Below are 15,769 nucleotides of genomic sequence, written 5' to 3'. Positions count from 1 at the left end.
GTATACTCCGGAAATCAAGCTTCAGTGGCGTCTGGGGGGAAAAAGGTACTTTTGCGCATTTCATATTTGATAACATAACGGGGGGGAAAAACAAGGACTTTGAGTTAACTGGTTAACTAACTAACTGGTTAATTAACTGGTATGTATGAGTGTGTTTGGAAAAGGAATAGTTTACTGATCTAACGCGCTAGTCATTGAGTTTAGAACAGCTAGCGGTCAGAGTAGGTTTCAGTTAGGGTTTGTTCCACTTATAGCTGTAACTGAAGAGTGAAAAAGTGTATATAACTCATTACTATAATTTGATCTGTAATTCAGTGTTCCTATAGATACTAAAACTGTAATGCAATAACTTCTTGCATTGTTATATCTTATTATTGTTTTTGTGTAGTTTGCTAACCATGTATTTCTGTGCTGTTTTTGTTTTGTTTGTGAATGTTGTTATTATAATGTTTTGTTTTGTTGTTTTTTTTTAATTAACCCGTAATATGAAATAGACTGAAATCAATCTCTCTTTTTTTCCTTTATAAACAGCAGTGGGAGAAATCCATCATCTCCAAATGGCCTCCTCGCCAACAGCACTGCATCCCCAAAACACAAGCCAGAAGGAGCATGTGGGGTAAATGAGCTGATTACACATCCTAGAACATCCAGAACATTTATACATCATTATACAGCTTTTATGTGAAGAGGCCATATTTGCCGAGCCACTTTTTGCCTTATGTTATTTGTTGTCATGCAAACTGCAAAAAGATCACCATGTATCTCTTTTAATCTCTTAACCACACAGGATTCTGAAGCATCAGGCATTAAATAAAGCTCCTGAGAATTCAAGGGCCAAACTGTACACCGCTCAGTCGTCCAAAAGAGGAGCTGAAAACAAAGACCCGAACGAACCTGCCAAACCCACAAAGGGGGTAAATAAACTGAAAGGGGTCAGTAGGCTTCCTGTGCTTGCAAAATCCCAGGCTGTAACAGACATCTCTTCAAATCCGGCTCATCGGAGATGGGAAGAAAGGGCTCTGCTGGTAGGTTCTGATTTTGTTTACTAAATTGTGGAAAGTAACATGCTGTAACTGCTTTTACAGGAACCCCCCCCCCCCCCCCAAACAAAAATATTTATATCAATGAAAAGCCAAGATCTTTTCTCCCTTACTGTTTTCAAATGATGTTCAATGTCACATTAATGCGAAATCCGATGTAGAAGTAGTGGAGCTGGAAAACTCCAGAATGCAATGCACAACGATGCAGTTGTGCTGAGGTACAAAAGAGAATTCCCTCGACTAGTTAGTGATCTGCAGAACGGTGCGATGTTAGCATGAACGTTGAAGCTATTGATGCTGACTCGTGGGAGCAGACTCTGCTCGTGGGAGCAGAGTGTACAGATGAGGAGCTGAGAGAGCTGGACAGACGAAAGCAATAAAGCTCTGTTACATTGCTTTTTTTAGGTAGAGTTGAAGTGACCGCTAAATCAAACTGGCATCAGTGTCATCGGATAGTTGATCGGCATTGTGGGTGGTGTAGGAAACTGTTAACCAATAAAAAACAACCAACTCGTTGATGAAAGAGGTTTTAGCTGGAAAAAAAAAATCTATCGGACGTTAATCATAAAATGAATCTTTTATTGATCCAGCTATTGATTATAGAGGGCATGGTGGTTTGGTGTGTAGTACGTATGCCTCGCACCTCCAGGATTGGGGGTTCGAATCCTGCCTCCTCCCTGAGTGTGCAGAGTTGCTCACTCCTCGTGCTTCAGGGGTTTCCTCTGGGTACTCCGGTTTCCTTCCCCAGTCCAAAAACATGCATTGTAGGCTGACTGGCATTTCCAAATTATCCACAGTGTGTGAATGGGTGTGAGATTTTGCCCCGTGATGGGTTGGCACCCGGTCCAGGGTATCCCACCTTGTGCCCCGAGTTGCTTGGGATATTCTCCATGCTCTCCGAGACCCTGTGTAGAATAAACGGTATGGAAAATGTATAGATGGATGGATATTGATTATAAATATTGATCTGCAAGTATACGCAAGGTGGCACGTTCACCTCACACCTCCAGGGTCGGGGGTTCGATTCCCACCGTGGCCCCGTGCTGCGGGGGTTTCCTCCGGGTACTCCGGTTTCCTCCCCCAGTCCAAAGACATGCATGGTAGGCTGATTGGCATGTCCAAAGTGTCTGTAGTGTATGAATGGATGTGTGAATGTGTATGTGATTGTGCCCTGCGATGGATTGGCACCCTATCCAGGGTGTACCCCGCCTTCTGCCCGATGCTCCCTGGGATAGGCTCCAGGTTTCCCCGTGACCCTGAAGGAAGGATAAGCAGTATAGAAGATGGATGGATGCAAGTATTGCATGGTGGATTTTTCCCTTAATCACGTTTTGGGAAGAAGATCTTTTTCTTTGGAAGATTAAAACCATAAATCTCACTTCTCATTGTACACTTCGAGTATTTACCAGTTAGTTTTCATGACTAGGTACTCCAGGTTCTTTGGAGCAGGCTCTAAAAATGAATTGACTGGTGACCTGATATCAACATAGATAAGTCTGTATAGAATTCCGAGATCATTCTGTATAGATGACGCAGATGAGCGATGATTGTACAGATGGCATAGATTATTTCTAGATGACTGTGCTGTTTATTTCATGGCCATGCCGATGATCCATTGGAGAAGTGTACACTGCCGTCAGGTTCTAATTTACTTTTTGACTCCTGTAGGGTAAAGCTCAAAAGAGGAAGACGTGCACCAAGCCTGTCCCTTTCAGTTTGTCGCAGCCTCAGACCCGCAACCAGAAGGGCACCGGAGCTTCCTCTGAACCAGCAACCGAGCCTGGAAATCCCACGACCCATCTGACTCGGCATACGTCAGCGAAGACACAGAGCGTCTCTCAACACAGAACTAAAACTGGAGCAGCTACTCAAAATATCGCCTCAGGAGCAACATACACCGAACATGCAAACGATGCAGTTACTAATAGTGTCTATTTAAGCACAGAGAGTCACACAACTACGGCGTTTAAACTGAACAACCCAGATGACATAGCATCAGTCGTTCAGAAGGACTTGAGCACAAAACTGGGGAATATCACACTTGCACACTCAGAGTTTACCCAGGAAGAAAGATTTTCTTCTAAAGACCAAGCAGACTGCCGTCCAAGCACTAAAGGCTGGAAACAGACTCTTTTATCTGCTGATTGTAGAACAGGTGAGTGCTATGATGGTCCACAACAGGGCTGGGCGATTCTCTTCTCTTTGTTCACTGTAACTGTAACATAAGGAAACAGAGACTGGTGATGGAATGATTGTTTATAGCTGCTGGAAGTGATGACAGGAGCTAACTTGCTTTGTGGACGACGTTAAACGTAACGGGTTATGGTTAAAAAGTATGTTGTGTCGTTCTTTAATGAATAGAACATTTGTAATCTTGGGCAAATTGCTGTTAGATCATGTCATCCTCCTACCCACATGTTGTCTGTGATCACTTGTGATTGATGGAAGCAGAAAAATAGAGACGTAGCCGACCTGAAAGTACACGACTGAAGTGTTTTTGTTTTGTCTTATTTTAGTCCTCAACCCGTTCAAATTAAAGCCGTTTTAGTTAGTTTTCACTTAGTGGTTAGTACGTTAGCCTCGTTCTTCAGGGTTGGGGGATAAATTCCCACCTCCGCCTTGTGTGCACGGAGTTTACGTGTTTCCCCATGCTTCTAGGGTTTCCTCCGGGTATTGCAGTTTCCTCCCCCAGTCCAAAGACATGTATTGTAGGCTGATTGGCATTTCCAAATTGTCCGTAGTGTATGAATGTGTGCGCGTGGGATCGTGCGTCCCGACTAGGATGTTCCGAGTTCCCTGGGATGTGCTCCGGGCTCCCCACAACCCTGTGTAGGATGTCATTGCTGAGATCAGATTATATCGCCCAGCCCATATCAACATGAGTTAGTCAGTACTGAATGTGTGACTATGATAATTACATTTGAAATATAGAACTTAGAAAATGCTCTAGCTACCGTTAGCTATAATCGATGCTTTCTTGAATCCGCAGGCGAGTCTGGAGGAGTGGGTAATGCAGTAGCGAGTTGTCGGACTCCACGTGTTTCCAAGTGTCCATCTGGACCAGGCTCCAACGTTTACCTGGTTAGTATTTAACTGAATGCTAATCCTGGATGTACAAGCGTAACTGAAAGCATCACTATAGTCTGGGCAAAAATTACTCGCATCAATATCAATTGGATACATAGAACAAAACTGGACTGTGAGTTGTTGTGACTCGCTACAAGATTTTCAGTCTGCTTCCTGTGCGTCATGTCCAAAAAGGACATTGATGTTCCTGTATCATTGATGCTCCAGTGGAAGAGTGGACTAAAGACACCATGTGTCACAGGAATGCTTACCTGATATGATTGGTGCTGTTATTAATACAAGGCAAGGCTTATCCAAGCAAAGAAGTGACATGTCATTAATTTTTTTGTCTGTGGTGGTTATGCTGAGATAAAATGTTGAGTAAAACTATAAGCAGCATTTTTCTATTTTGATTCTGGCTAGACAGCGCCATTGTACACGTAGTAGGAGCATTTTATAGCATGAACACTCCTGGTAGTGCTTTAATACATGTGCTTTGTTGCTGGACAGACAAAATGGTCTTGATATAAACGTTTTCTGGACATAACGTTTTCTTTTTCATTGAAATTGGATAGTGGATTTTACCGATAAGTCGGGCGGTACCTGCCGATAACCGATTAATCAACCGATAGTTTTTAAAATAGACACTGAATGAAAACATAACACTCAAAGTAAAATATTTTTATCGCAACTATAAAAAAAATAACTTTTATCGCAAAAATAAACAGTACTGACTGTACCGTGAAAATGTACCGTACTTTTTAACAAATTAAATTAATATATATTGACTTAATAAATATTAAAGCAAATAGAAAGATGTACATCCAAACTGAACCAAATAGTAACACCTCCTACAAATAAAATAACAAATAAAAAGAGAGACATCCAAAATGAATTTAAAAAAAAAAAAAAACACAGCAAAATTTGTCGGCGATAGATAACGAGGTCAGTCTCGTACTGACAAATGGTCTTGTGATGACCGCAGACCCTCACCCTCTCCCGCAACGGACGCAACCAGGAAAAACTGTCGATGTGGATTGTTGCCGATAACCGATTATCGGTGCCGATTAATCTGCAAAAACCGATCCATCGGTCAACCTCTAATTCTAGTAAATGTTAGAATTGAACTTGCTAAGAGGGGTTGGTTAAAGACTAACAAAAATATGTTTTAGCCTCAGAGAGTCTCTGTGAAGAAGAAGGGCTGTCATGGTGCTGAGGCCATATCAGGTTAGTTCAGTTTCATTCATCTCTCTCTCTCTCTCTCTCTCTCTCTCTCTCTCTCTCTCTCTCTCTCTCTCTCTCTCTCTCTCTCTCTCTGTGTGTGTCTGTATCATCATAGCCAGTTTAAAACCCCTTGCATTACATAATGCTTAATTTGAAATCATTTCTTGCTCAGATAAATTAGAAATTAATCACAACCTGGTAACATGATCATCTGTTGTGTTTTTAGAAAATACAGTGCCATTCTCCCCCGACCCATCAGCCCTCCGCAGTATTCTGCTGAATGAAGGGATTAAAGTCGGAGATCCCGGTGGTGCGACACCGCGAGCGTCTACCTGCCCCTACGGCAGAGGCACCTCCATTTACTCTGTGAGTCTACTTCAGCGGTTTTGTTTTATTTGCGTCTTGCTTTGTTTTCTTATATTCAGAGGTGGTTTCTCATTTTCTACTTTGCTTTGTAGGCTCAGAGAGTACCCATAAGAAAGCCTCAGACACATGCAGTAGCATCAGTTGGAGAACCTGCAGGTAAATCACACTTCTGACATTTCTGATTTTCTCGGTGATCAGAGTTGATATTAGTATTAAGGGTTAAGTAACAGTAGTTTAAATTCCTGCAGTCTGCAGTGAAACTGCAAGTGTTGGGCTTTTTCCAGAGACACGACGGCCATCGGGTAATTTGTAGGATTAAATCAGACGGTGGATGTTAATAATTGAGGACATAATGAGATGGATTTCAATCATGTACTTGCAAGAGCCACTGTTTCTGATGGACATTCTAGTCGCTGTTTCTCATTTGATCGTGAACGACCTCTTATAAAAAATTTAATCTATTACTACATAAATAAATCTATTATTGCAATGGGTTAAGAGTTCTTTAGCATTCTCTATGCAGACTGCCTTTATTTAGCATTTGAATAGTTAACTGTTGTGAACATTTAAAAGTAGATTTCCACTTGAAACACTAATTATACATTCATTATAGAATCATTTGCAAGGCTGAGTATTTGGTGACGGATTCTGCAAGCACATGCAGTAAAATACAAATACAAAAAATACCATCTTGTAAAATTGCCGTTACCCTTCATTCCCTTTTGGAATAATGTCTGTTAAAGTTTCCATGAAATCAAAATGGAAGTTTTGTGGCTTTTAGTGTGAATATCTTGGCCTTAAAGGGGACCTATTATGCAAAATTCACTCTTAAATAGTGTTTGAACATAAATCTGTGTTGGCAGAGCATGTACACACTTTTTAAAAAAAAAAAAAAAAAAAAAAACCCAATAAATCATAAACAGTGTCTCAAAATGAGCCGTTTTTGTTTTCGCCCTAACGTGACGTCATGTTAGAACAAGCCCCGCCCAAGGACTCTGCCCTATTAGCATATCTCCTCCCCTGAGTGAGCTGCATGCAGTCCGCCATACAGTGACTACGTTTACATGGACAGCAGTAATCAAATTATTGACCTTATTCTGAATAAGACAATATTCTGATTAAGGTGTTTACATGAGTTGCTTTTAGAATATTCCTTTCATGTTCCTGTTTTACGCGTTATAGAACATAGATCGATTAACGTCCAATGTCCACTCCATTCTCGGATATGTTGGACAAAGGTCGATGGACGAGTACGTTGTGCATAGTTTCAAAATGTGGGAAAGGATGAAGGATTAGAACTGCTGGTGGGGTTCTTTTGTTTTTTTCACCGATAGTAGCTACTTTTTAGGATTTTCCAGCGAGTGTGAACTTGTTCAGCAGAACGTTTGTAAGCTTTCGTTCTGCGACTGTTTTAAACATGTAACCATTCCTGTTCTTACGGCCATCAAGGCACTTCATAATATTAATTTCTTTCAGAATTCTTAACATTACCATCGTTTCCCGCTCAGACTCAAGGAGACTCCCGCTCAGTCTCCTTGCTTGAAGCCGTGCTCTCCTGTTTGCCGTCAAACGGTTGAGCACCGCCGTATGTCAACGTGTCCTGTCGCAAAATGCGGTGAAAACTCCCACACGATGTTAATAGTGTGATTAAGGTGTGTACATGTCTGTAATGCCCTTCGATAATGTGACTAAAATGGGAATACTCCACACGTCTTAATTCGATTTGTGTTTACTTCGAGTGTGACTTTAGCCAGATTAAGATCCTCAACCATCGCTGTTTACATGCTAGTTTCTTAATCTGAGTATTGTCTTAATCGGGCTAATATCGGATTATTATTGTCCACGTAAACGTATTGACTGAAGTCACGGTGGAGAAGTTTTATTTTTGAAGAAAATGTGCCCCAAAAAAACACCTTAAATCATTTCACACCAGACTGCTTTGTGAACGAGGGTCAATACAAAGTAGGATTTGCGAAAAACTTGATTCTCAAGCATGGATCAGTACCAACTGGATCAGATCCAGCTTCATATCCAGAAGACGTAAGTATCACACTTTATTTTGTGAATGCTTGCAAATTGTCTTTCCAGATGTGCTTGTTAGCAGATTCCACGACTAATGCGGCTAAAGTTACAACTGTCTCTGGTTCTATTCATGGAGACCAGAGCTATGTCGTCGTTTTTATTTTTAATCCGAAAATGCCTTTATTATGCACAATACTGTAAGATGATTGTCTTTTTGAAAACTGTGTACATTTTGTGCAACTAATTTTACACCAAGCTTCTTTTTGAATGAGCTTGTTAGCCGATTCCATGGCTAATGTAGTATCCGAAGCACGAGCTGTTCTCTTCTGGAAAGGGGGCAGGGAGCAGCAGCTCATTTGTATTTAAAGAGATACACACTAAAACAGTGTGTTTTTGCTTCCACCCAAAAAGAGGCATTTTCAGCATGGTATAATATATGATCTGTGGGGTATTTTGAGCTGAAATTTCACACACATTCTGGAGACTTGTATTACTTGTATGTTGTTAAAGGGCTTAAAATAGGTCTCTTTTAAGGTTATCTATAAGCTAGTGTGCTCCAAAACAATGACAAAATTCGCATTTAGAAGTTATATGAATTCTAAATGACATCATTCTGCACTTCAGTGTTTCATCAGATTTTCTGTCCACTCGAATGCTCGTTAGAATCTGAAGTGTCCCGCCCCAACATTATAAAAATCCGTGGTATTAACTGTCAGGTACGGGTTAGCTTGGGCTGTGAGGTAAGCTAAACTATTGGCTATTTTAAAAGTGGGAGGGGCTACTCAATATGCCCCACCCCGACTTACTGTTTCAGTGGAAATTATTACAACACATCGAATAACGCTGCAAGTTTCAAGGCACTTCACACAGACCTTAATACTGTGTTCTCAGACTGTTGTATTTTAATCCACGTAAGGTGTTTTGAAACCATTCTGATCTAGGAGGCGCTGTGACGTTCTCTCCTGACCCATCAGCCCTCCGCAGTATTCTGCTCAATGAGGGGGTGAAACAGGGAGCTGTAATGACACCCAGAGCCTGCCCCTCAGGGAGAGCAACCTCTATTTACTCCGTGAGTCCACTAAAACATAACACTCCAGTTATTGTCCTAAAGGAGTACTCCAGCATTTTCAGCCTAATCTCACTCTGTAGCATCTGTAGCCTATATGGAATTTCTGCAAACAATGATTTTAGTGCATCAGTGTACTAAATAAAAAAGAAAAAAAAAAAGAAATGGAAAACCTGCTTATGTGAAACTTGGGTATTAGTAAAGAAAATAAGATATTTTAACTATCCAACACTGGCGCAGTACAGTAAAAGCAATTCCAGATATCCATGCACCATCAGCTGGAAAAAGTAGTTCCATCTCTGAGAGGTTAAATTATGTAAGAAATAAAATGCAACAGGGCATGCTGTTATAGGAAAATAATCACTGATTTGAAAAATTTTCTCTATTAAAGACAGATATGTTATACATTTTATCCATTTATAGGTACGTTTAATGTCAATAAACCTAAAAGAAAACAAAAAAACACATCTTGTCATGTTACCAAGGAAACTATAAAGCGCACTGTCCTGAAATCGTAGTTACAGCTTTACCTGCGACTGTTTCAGATTTACCTCTGGCTGTTCTCTCCATCATATTAATATACTTTCTAAAATCTGTTTATGTGAAGCATCCACCATAGAAGTCGCTGTTAGGTGTTACTATAGAAATGATAACGTATTTCAGTGATTGCATTAATATCAACCTTCGAGCCAGAACATCTGGCCCGAGCTGCTGTTTGTGAATTTGAATCGAGCATTGAGCAGCGCTTTGGTATAAATAGATTTGGAGCTTAATCTACAAACACCTTTGACTGAAGGATTCAAACCATTTCGCAAGCATTCATCTGTGGAATTTTGCAGCTTCCACTATAAGTCAGTTTCTCTTCTCAGTGCAGGAAGTCGTGTCGTAATCCCACACGCTCTACTGTGCAGATGAAAAAGCTGGAGTGTTCCTTTAATGTGTTGATTATTTTGTGAGATTTATAGAGGAAATTTCACATGGTGTGTTTTGTGTCCATCAGGCGCAGAGAGTACCTGTTAAGAAAGCTCCGGCAGAAGCCTCTACAGCCGGTGTGTGTTTTTAAGGGGTTTTATTATTTTTTTTGGTCACATTTTCTTGCCACAGTCTTACTGATTGAACATTCTCTTCACAGCATAGATAAAAAAGAAATTAAAGTCTTATCTGTTAGCGTGAACATTGCAAAGAATACCTTATGAGCTAAACGTTCTGAATATTTATTGAAATATAATGCAGGCAAATACTGATGTATATCTGTTTTAGCAGGCACTGTGTCGTTCTCCCCCGACCCATCAGCACTTCGTAGTATTCTGCACAATGAGGGTGTTAAAGCGGGCAGTTCTGGTGTGGCGACACCTAGAGCGTCTGTCTACCCCTCGAGAAGAGCCACCTCCATTTACACAGTGAGTCCAAGAATGAAGTATGTTTTTGAAATGTTATCAGTGGAGCAGCTTTTCTGAATGAATTATATGGATTTTAAAACCTTGTCTGCTGTAGGCTCAGAGAGTACCAGTGAAGAAAGCTAGAGCAGAAGAGGCAGCACACTCTGGTAAGGATTTTTTCTTCCTGTGTCTGGAAGTACTTGCAGTGTTTTCGTCACTTTTCCTGTGATGTTCAACCTGTTTGCTGGTTAATATGTGATCCAAGAAAGAGCACCCAAGAAATGATTCATATGGTCATTTGAAGCTTGGGGCTGATAATAAACACAAATTGATGATGGATCTTGAGGTGTCTCTCTGATTCTTGTATATGAAGTTATATGCTTCTCCTCCTGTAATACAGGTATCAGCAAGAGGACGCCACAACGGGTTCCTGCCTCCCAGTCCCAGTCTGTGGTCAGTTCACCTCATGGTTTGGTCCATTTTATTTCTCTCGGATAAGTGTACAAGCCTTAATGTGTGTCTGTGTGTGTGTTTTTTAGAAGAGGATAAACTCTACACATAAGACACGCCTCCTCAACATCTCCCCCGGATTTGGTGAAACACAAGCCCCCAGCACGGTCGGGTTCTCCCAGCAGGAAGTAAGAAATGAACAAACTTGCTTAACACTCTGAAAGTCATAAATAAGGAATAAAACATGATGGGGAAAATAATCAATCATGGGGGTGTTTTGCAAATCATTATGAAGCAGATTTAGTCCCATCACCCCAGAGTGGATTAATATCCTCTAACGGCACATCACAAAGTGTTTTCTTCTTCTTATAACACAGCATTTTCCCAACAATTAATTTTTTTTTATCACAACACGTCATTTGTTTTAATGTTTATAGTTATAGTTAACGTTGTGGAATGTCCACAAAACAAGTGTCTGTTATCACTTGCATTAGAGCAGCTATAAACAGTTGTTCCCTCACCAGCCTCACGTGTTTTATTTTTATTTATCTATTTATTTATTTATTTATTTTGTCTCTCTCGAAGTTAAACAAGAATTCATAGACACTCTATTTATCTCTGCATCTTAACAAGCACTCATGTTTTTTTTTTTAATCCATTTATGTGGAGCATCTGCCAAACATGTCCCTCTGTAGCTATAGAATATAAACCTGTTATTTGTTTTGCAGCCATCCGAGCTGCTGTTATAGAAAATGAATGATAAAATGAACTCCTCCTTAGCAATCAGGTTCGAGAGTTCAACTGTGCTGTGTTCTAAAGGGACATTAAACTTGTTAACACAGAAATGTGAATCTGTGGCAGGAAAAAGTGGTTCAGAGGTTATTTCAGGAAGAACCAGAGCATGAAGAGAACGAGCAGATGGAGGACGGTGGAGATGAGGTTACTCTGGGTCAATCGCTGCAGCATCACCACTCTGTAAGACACCAAACATTTTGGTTCTTGCTGTGTTGCCATGAGATGATCGTGAATAGTGATCTACCTGCTTTACTCGTTCCGCCTATCGATGTTTGTTTTGTTTCTCATAGGCTGAACAGAAATTGGAGCATGAAGGTGAGACGGGTGCAGAAACAAATCGCTGCCATTCAGGAAAAGAGAAGATCCCCGTAGCGCAGCCGTTCATCCAGGCACCACACAGGCAGTCCGTCATCGTGTTTTCATCTGGTCAGAAGCTGCTGGCTCAGAACGGTGCTCAGACTGCCTCGCTGCAGACGTCGCAGCATGCAGCACAGTTCCAGCCATGCACAGACCAAACCAGCAGATCACAGAGTGAACTGAACTCCGAAACAGATCGACCAGTGACTCCCGGCAAGCTATGCAAGACAAAAGGTAACGTTACATTGGGTGAATTGATCCAATATGTTTTGGCATTTGTGTGCTTGTGTGAGTGTTTATGGGTTTTGCTGCAGCTTCCAGCCTCAGCTCGGCCATGCATGCTCTGAGACGCCGTCTTCCACCCCTGGAGGAGATGTTTCTGGACGAAGAATGTGCTATGTACACTTCCCGCCACCAGTCATGGCCGACTCGGCCTCGCTGCTACAACCCCGTGGCCTTGACGCTCCTCTTTCAGGACTCCACTGTGAGTTGCTATCATTATCACACAATAAAAAGTGTTTAGTATTAGAGAGACGAGGCTCCTGGGCTTGTGGTGTTTTCGCTGTTCATCATCAATTCACCAGATTAGAGGCAAACTATTTTCAAAGTTATCCCACAGTTGAGTTGAGCCTAGATTTAATACTAATACTCATGGTGGGCAGTATATCAGTATAAATGAGACACGAGTGAAAATTTTCCATCCAGTGGGGATTTTTAATCACCTTTTAAATCACAGATGAGCAAAATGTTACACTTGGGTATTTGTTTATACATTTGATCAAATAGTGCTGTATGGATAGAGACCCAGCAAACTGTTTCAGCAGACCAAACCAAGCATAAAAAAAAATCAGTCGCAGTCAATGTATTAAAATAAATAAACCTGAACGATGATGTCTTCTGTAACAGATTCTTGTATTGTCTCGACCATTCACATGCATTGCTGCAAATTATTTTGCTGAAGGTCGCTCATTAAGAAAGGGAAGTGGTTCTCACACTTGTCTCATGCTTGTTTAAAAAAAAAAAAAATGTTTAAAGACATTTGGCCAGAGTATGTGTTTATTCTCTGCTTCTATTGTGCAAGTCAAAAGTGGTTTTATTTATTAGCCATGAACGAATCATTGATGCTTAAACATTAAAAGTGACTTGCTGAGTAGTGTTCGTTGCTGATCCAGACCTTATGTAATTGGACCTTCACAAATTCTGATTTAATACCCCTAGTATAGAGCAGCACATGCATAACAATGACCATTAAACTAACTCGTTTGCTTTCACGTTTCTGTCTCCCTCTCCACAGCGCTTCGTGCCCATTATCGTGACATGTCCGAGCCCGAGTCCTGTTCCAAACCTCTCCTCACCAATCAGAGCGTAAAGACTGAATGCAAACATCTGATTATTTGTGAAGATTTCCTACATAATTCAACATTTCTCCCGCTACGTTTCACAGCTGTGACTGCTGATCCTCACAGTTGAAAATTATGAATATATGACTGTTGACAAGAGACATCAGAACATCTTAAACATGGCGAGATGAGTGAATCACATGAGTCAGGATCACATGCACATGCTGAATACATGAAGCTAAACAAAGTGAACCCCTCCCCAAAGTGTAATTCAGAATTCTTTGCTAGACCATATTTACTGTTGGTGCTTTCCAGACAGTATTATGTTTATATTTGATTTTTTTTTTATTTTAACTACTGCCCTATGCTCTCAGATTCTGTTATAATACACAGAAACCACTAGTAGTACTTTCTTAACATTATGCACACTGATGATTAACTAATTGGTCTTCTATGCTTTAACTGCATTTTTAAGTGAAGCTTGCAAGATGGCTTTGTATTATGTGTGTAACACTAAAGCTGCCAAGCTTTCAGTGCTTGTTCGCGGACTGAGTGACTCGGGTTGTAGAGTATCATCCCGAAAGGCAGACAGAAATCATCACGTTATTACTCGTGGAAGTAAATCCGCCTGTTTTAGAGCTCATTTCTTGCTCAGGCAATTGTCTTTGTAATTATATTGTCTATATTTAATAATAAATGTATATCACGGACTTCAAGATGTTTTGTTGTGTGATGTTTTTTTTTTTGTTTTTTGTTTCGTATGAGTCCACTAGCAAAGGATTTTAAGGAGAAATTATACAGTGCTAACTGGTCTTGACTCAATAATCATCAGTTGATTACTCGCTTAAGAAACTTAATGTTTTCAAAGACTTGTGTAAATTGATGAAATTTGAATTAAAGATGTAGTTTACAATGTCAGCAGAAGCATTGACATGTTTAAATTTGTTGCACTTTTCTGAGAAACTACTTTTTCCATGCAGTAAAGTAAATAAAGGTTTTTTGGTATCTGTAAAATGATTGTGGTTATTAAAAGCCTATAACCAGGGGTGGACAACTGATAAATTCATTAACTAGCCTACCACGCAAGTAAAAGCTCCAATGTCTACGTGTTTTGGTTGTCTGGAAACCTAACTGACTAGGACTAAATGTTAACTAACATAATGATATAATGCATGGTGAGCTACTTAGCTAGTTAAGCGCATTAATACAGATTAAGGGAAATGAAGAAGTGTATATACACCCATCAGCCATAACAATAAAACCACTGACAGGTGAAGTGAATAACATTTATAGTAAGTAAGTAAAATTTATTTGTATAGCACGTTTCGCACAGCAATGCAATTTATCTCTTTACACTGGCACCTTTCAAGGGGTGGGATATATTAGGCAGCAAGTGAACAGTCAGTTCTTGATGGGGGCAGGAAAAATGGGCAAGTGTAAGGTTCTGAGCGACTTGGACAAGGGCCAAGTTGTGATGTCTAGACATCTGGGTCGGAGCATCTCTAAAACAGCAGGTCTTGTTGGGTGTTCCCAGTACGCAGCGGTTAGTACCTACCAAAAGTGGTCCAAGGAAGGACAACTGGTGAACCGGTAATAGGGTCATGGTTGCACAAAGTTCACCGATTCGTGTGGGGAGCAAAGGTTATCCTGTCTGGTCCAATCCCACAGAAGAGCTGTTGTAGCACAAATTGATATGATAGAAAGGTGTCGGAACACACAGAGCATCGCAGCTTGCTGTGTATGGGGCTGAGTGGTTGCAAACCAGACAGAGTGCCCATGCTGATTCCTGTCCACTGCCAAAAGCACCAACAATGAGCACATAAGCATTAGAACGGGACCATGGTGCAATGGAAGAAGGTGGCCTGGTCTGATGAATCCCATTTTCTTTTACATCATGTGGACGGCCGAGTGCATGTGCGTTGCTTACCTGGGGAAGAGATGGCACAAGGATGCACTATGGGGCAGAGAAAGTGTGATGCTCTGGGCAATGTTCTACTGGGAAACCTTGGGTCCTAATATTCATGTGGATGTTACTTTGACACGTACCACATACCTAAACATTGCAACAGTATTCCCTAATGTCCGTGGCCTCTTTCAGCAGGATAATGCGTCCTGCCACACTGCAAACATTGTTCAGAAATGGTTTGAGGAACATGACAAAGAGTTCAAAAGTGTTGACTTGGCCTCCGATTTCCCCAGATCTCCCCAGATTGCTGGACAAACAAGTCCGATCCATGGAGGCACCACCTCGCAATTTACAGGACTTAAAGGATCTGCTGCTAACTGTGTAGCCATAGTCCTGATCTTCTCCTGATAAAGTTCTTGATGTAGCATATCGTATTGGCAACACTAATAAAAAGCTATGCATTCCTGATTCGGAAACAATTATCCATCCACGCATGCTAATTAATCCATCTAATGAAAAAATGTTCTTTAGGCTGCACGATTGACCTTGATTCATGTGAAACCAAGTAGACCATATGTTGTTCAAGCTCTCATTTTGATCATATGATCAGAAGTCTGTTGATTTATTCAGCAGTGGATATTAACAGTGAAGGCAGCAATACCTCACTTATATTTAGTTGTGCAGGAGGGGGTGTGGGGGTGTGTTTGTGTGTAAGAGGAGGGGGTAATGGGCAGAAAGCTGTACTATAAAAACTTCCC

General features: G+C 40.8%; 1 protein-coding gene across 1 annotated transcript; it reads left to right on the top strand.

Annotated features, from left to right (window-relative positions):
- On the top strand, nt 1-13,815 carry troap (trophinin associated protein). Its single transcript, XM_053643365.1, has 18 exons — nt 1-45; nt 532-616; nt 788-1,025; nt 2,709-3,195; nt 4,030-4,121; nt 5,279-5,333; nt 5,557-5,696; nt 5,789-5,852; nt 8,660-8,787; nt 9,785-9,833; nt 10,045-10,184; nt 10,279-10,330; nt 10,564-10,616; nt 10,703-10,801; nt 11,475-11,588; nt 11,699-11,999; nt 12,080-12,249; nt 13,060-13,815. The coding sequence occupies exons 2-18, from the start codon at nt 558-560 to the stop codon at nt 13,132-13,134; spliced, it is 2,316 nt and encodes a 771-aa protein (XP_053499340.1). The 5' UTR covers nt 1-45; nt 532-557; the 3' UTR covers nt 13,135-13,815.
- Nucleotides 13,816-15,769: the final 1,954 nt, after the last annotated feature.

This window comes from Ictalurus furcatus, chromosome 15, assembly GCF_023375685.1.
Source record: "Ictalurus furcatus strain D&B chromosome 15, Billie_1.0, whole genome shotgun sequence".
Taxonomy (NCBI): Eukaryota; Metazoa; Chordata; class Actinopteri; order Siluriformes; family Ictaluridae; genus Ictalurus; species Ictalurus furcatus.
This window is presented reverse-complemented; position numbering and strand designations above follow the sequence as displayed.

Excerpts from the sequence above, each read along its gene's own strand:
- troap (XM_053643365.1), top strand. The coding sequence starts at position 558 with ATGGCCTCCTCGCCAACAGCACTGCATCCCCAAAACACAAGCCAGAAG. Across the intron at positions 5,853-8,659 it reads ATCAGTTGGAGAACCTGCAG|GAGGCGCTGTGACGTTCTCT; the intron begins GTAAATCACACT and ends ATTCTGATCTAG. Across the intron at positions 9,834-10,044 it reads GGCAGAAGCCTCTACAGCCG|CAGGCACTGTGTCGTTCTCC; the intron begins GTGTGTGTTTTT and ends TATCTGTTTTAG.